The sequence below is a fragment of the Dendroctonus ponderosae genome, unplaced genomic scaffold, assembly GCF_020466585.1.
Source record: "Dendroctonus ponderosae isolate FM_Combo_2020 unplaced genomic scaffold, Dpon_F_20191213v2 Dpon_F_20191213_12, whole genome shotgun sequence".
Taxonomy (NCBI): Eukaryota; Metazoa; Arthropoda; class Insecta; order Coleoptera; family Curculionidae; genus Dendroctonus; species Dendroctonus ponderosae.
Genome location: NW_026017316.1, coordinates 1,459,196 through 1,463,115, shown reverse-complemented (window position 1 = coordinate 1,463,115; position 3,920 = coordinate 1,459,196). Strand labels below are relative to the sequence as shown.

Sequence of the window (3,920 nt, the reverse complement as noted above, 5' to 3'; positions counted from 1 at the left end):
GCATCATTTTGGCTTCACTCTGACTTAAACGTTGCCTTTCTGCCTTTTCTTGGTTCTACAGGAGGCGCTTTGGAAGAGGCACTTGCAAATGTTGCCAAAGCAGAAAATTCCATCTAAGGCTTTGAAAATCTGTCAAAATCGCCACAAAATTTCCCCTAAGAAAAATCTCAATGTTTTGTGGCAAATGAAGCGGACGTTTCTGTACAAAACAAGCGCAAAATCACCTCTATAGATTCTCTGGGTTCTGTAGGAGGCAGTTTAGAAAAATTCCCAGCAAATTTTTCCAAAGCGAAAATTTTCTGATACCGGTTGGAAAACTCAGAAAATCTCGCCAAAAAGGTCCCTAAATGATACCCGCAAAATCCTCCGGTGAATCAAGCATCATTTTGGCTTCACTCTGACTTAAACGTTGCCTTTCTGCCTTTTCTTGGTTCTACAGGAGGCGCTTTGGAAGAGGCACTTGCAAATGTTGCCAAAGCAGAAAATTCCATCTAAGGCTTTGAAAATCTGTCAAAATCGCCACAAAATTTCCCCAAAGGAAAATCTAAATTTTTTGTGGCAAATGAACCCTACGTTTCTGTACAAAACAAGCGCAAAATCACCTCTATAGATTCTCTGGGTTCTGTAGGAGGCAGTTTGGAAAAAATCCCGGCAAATTTTTTCAAAGCGAAAATTTTCTGATACCGGTTGGAAAACTCAGAAAATCGCCCCAAAAAGGTCCCTAAATGATACCCGCAAAATCCTCCGGTAAATCAAGCATCATTTTGGCTTCACTCTGACTTAAACGTTGCCTTTCTGCCTCCTCTCGGTTCTTCAGGAGGCGCTTTGGAAGAGGCACCTGCAAATGTGGCCAAAGCAGAAAATTCCATCTAAGGCTTCGAAAATCTGTCAAAATCGCCACAAAATTTTCTCAAACTAAAAAGATCTAAATCTTGCTCTTATTGCTAGCGATTTGCTCTATGACCGTTGAAAGTTTCATTTTTCAGCCATCATCAGACAGTTTCCAAAAATTTTTAAAACCCGGTCCGATTTTTTGCAGGTTAGAGTTCAGCAATTATTTTCTCCTCATCGCCGCAACGCCAGAACGGTAGTTCTTCTTGTATGTGGTAGAGCAAGGCTCCCTCTATAAGCGGGCAAAATTTCGATTTCTGGTCATCATCAGGGAATTTTCGGTATGGGCTTTAATTTATCCAGAAACCACCGAAGCTGGCGAGTTGCCATCAGCTGCTTCTTCTAGGCCCGCACCTGCGACAGATGGGGGACGTTTCGATTTTTTCGATTTTCCGTCATCATCAGGCAATTTTCCATGATTTGTCAAAATGCGCAATATTTTTGCGCAGGTCCCAGTTGGACATTTTTGTCTTCAGAAAACTGCTAAGCTAAAGAGGCATTTTTTATCTGAAAACGTGGGCGCAAAGTGTGCTCTGCGCGTGGACGACGTTTCGATTTTCCACCATCTTCCGGGAATTTTCGGGAGTTATTTTTGGAGATTTTTGCGTATGCTTTGTGCTCGTCAACTTAGCAAACGACTTTCGGTCGAAATTTGTAGGGCATCGGATGCTTAATGCGTGGCAAACGTTTCGATTTTTATACAAACTTCTTTTTGGGTACTCAAAAATTTTCGTCTTTAAAAAAGACAGAATTTCCTCACGTTTTCTATTACAAATTGATAAATAGTGCTCCTATTTAGCAATAAGAACGAATTACTTATCAAAAAGTAATCAAGAATTCCCACGAACAAAACAAAATCAAAATAAACCTGTTACGAACMWTTTGCACAKWCGAWTTTTAATATATTGTATTATCCTASKAYTKTTASATCAATTTATTAACATACTCTTTTGTAGGTTCATTTRGGTTCTTTTGATAACGAWAATTTWTCAAATTAGGACTWKGCTTMAMTAACTGACTTTTTGAWAWAYAATTMGWWSTAAWWKYKWARTAASARAACYGTTTATCAATCTGTAATAAAAGACAACAATYTTTGAGGCGAARCACCCAAAAAGAAGTTGGCAATAAAATGCCCGAACAGTCCGCCTCAACAGTATAGAACCCATCTGAAACGTTTCGATTTCCCGTCATCATCAGGCGAGCGCCCCCAAGGGGACGGGGAGCATCACAAACACACACAGTATGCACAAAGTACCTGGCAAAGACGTGCTCGCGCTTGCTGGGAGGGCCAATCGACATGGAGTGAGGAGAGTTGGGGGAGAACAAGCATGCCAATGTGTCGTGTGGGCGGGGCAAGCAATTATTCTACTACAAACTAGGCTAAATCAGGCACTTAGAGGGCTACTCATCCAGACTCACCTCGGGGGCGGGCGTCTTCCGCTGTCGGTCTTCGGCGGGCGGCGCCTCCACGTCCGCGGAGGTGGTCGCCCCCTTGTTCTGGCGCTTAATCTTTGCGATCTCGTCCTCCTCGCTCGCTTGGCGCGCCGCGGGCGGCGGCGCCCGCTTGGCCGCCGCCGGCTCGGGCGCCGCCTTTTTCTCCTTTTTCTCCTTCTTGCCCGTCGGGTTCTCTTGCAGCTTCTTCATCACCCTGGGCGAGTCCGCCAGCCGCGTGATCCCGCTCAGCGGCCCCCGGGTCACGTCCTCCGTGTCCAGCGGCCGCTCCCGCTCCTCCCTCTTCTGCTCGTGGAACCGCACCCCGCGGCCCTCCGCGTCCGACTCCTCCTCCGTGTTGCGCCTCCTGAACCGGCTGCTGTACTTGGAGCGGGCGGCGCGCGGGCCCTCGTGCTCGTGCTCCTCTCCCCCATACTCTCCCGCGCCTCTCCCGTAGCTGTGCGCCTTCGCCGGCCGCTCGCCGAACTTGCGCCCGCTCAGTGGGGGCTCCGCCTCCGCCTCGCCGTAGCGCTCGTGCTCGGGCTGCCGGAAGGCCAGGCGGTGGTCGCTCTTGGAGCGCATGAGGCCGGGCCCCGGGGGCTGCAGCAGCCCCGCGCCGCCCTGCGCGAAGGGGCTGTTGGGGTTGGCCACGCTGAGGTCGCCGTAGCCCGCCACGTGCAGCACCAGCTGGTTGGGGTCGTGCGCCAGCACCAGGCGCAGCCTGCGCGAGTAGTCGGCGTTCTCGTACTCGAAGTTGCGGATGAACTCGATGGTCTTCAGGAAGATCTCCTTGGTGTCCATCAGCTCGCAGTCGTCCCAGATGTCCGCGCTCTCGCTCATGTGCTTGTCGGCCAGGTCGCAGTTGCTGAGGATGTTGGCGATCTCCTGGCCCAGGTTCTCCTTGAGGCCGGTGAGGCTGCGCAGCTCCGTGCTGAGGTAGCGCTCGATCTCGCCGCGCAGGTGCTCCGTGCGGTCCTTCAGCGCCTTGTTGAGGCGCCGGTAGATCTCCTCGATCTCCTCGCTGACCGACAGACAGTTGGTCTGGATGTGCTGCGTGTTCTTCTCCACCAGGTGGAGGCTGTCCTGCAGCCGGTGGATGCCTCTGCGCACCTGGTTGTTGATGCGCGCGATCTCCCTGCGCAGGATCTCCATGTGGGCGCCCTTGCACTCCTCGCACACCTTCTTGTCGCAGTGGTGGCAGAAGCTGCAGTAGGCCTTCTCCGAGCAGACGTTGCAGCGCTCCATCACTTGGCCGCTGGTGGGGTCCGGAAGCTCCCCGGTGATCTCGATGTGCAGCTCGAGGAAGCGCTGCAGCGTCACGTTGGTGGGGAAGCCCTGGATGCCCTGGTAGGGGATGCGGTGCTCCGCGCGGCACTCGGGGCACTTGACCTGGAACGGGGGAGAGTGAGGGGCGGTGCCCCAGGGGGCGGGGCGAGTGGCCTACCTGGCGCCGCACGTAGTCCACCAGGCCCTCCAGGCAGGGCTCCATGCAGAAGCTGTGCTGGCAGGGGAGCAGCTTGGGGTTGCGGTAGCGGTCCAGGCAGATGGCGCAGGTGAGCAGCTGCTCGAATTGTTCCATCCTGCTGGCGGCTGGAAAA

General features: G+C 52.2%; 2 protein-coding genes across 2 annotated transcripts in view; one reads left to right on the top strand and one right to left on the bottom strand.

The window, feature by feature from the left end:
- The window catches only part of LOC125503134 (RING finger protein nhl-1-like), a gene marked incomplete at both ends in the record, with an annotated part of 10,143 nt that overhangs the window by 4,905 nt on the left and 1,318 nt on the right, over positions 1-3,920 (top strand).
- Positions 2,311-3,920, bottom strand: part of LOC125503135 (RING finger protein nhl-1-like) — a gene marked incomplete at both ends in the record, with an annotated part of 25,698 nt that continues 24,088 nt past the window's right edge. Inside the window, 2 exon segments of the mRNA XM_048663110.1 lie at positions 2,311-3,711; positions 3,767-3,912. Of these exon segments, the coding sequence (XP_048519067.1) occupies positions 2,311-3,711; positions 3,767-3,901 (1,536 nt within the window).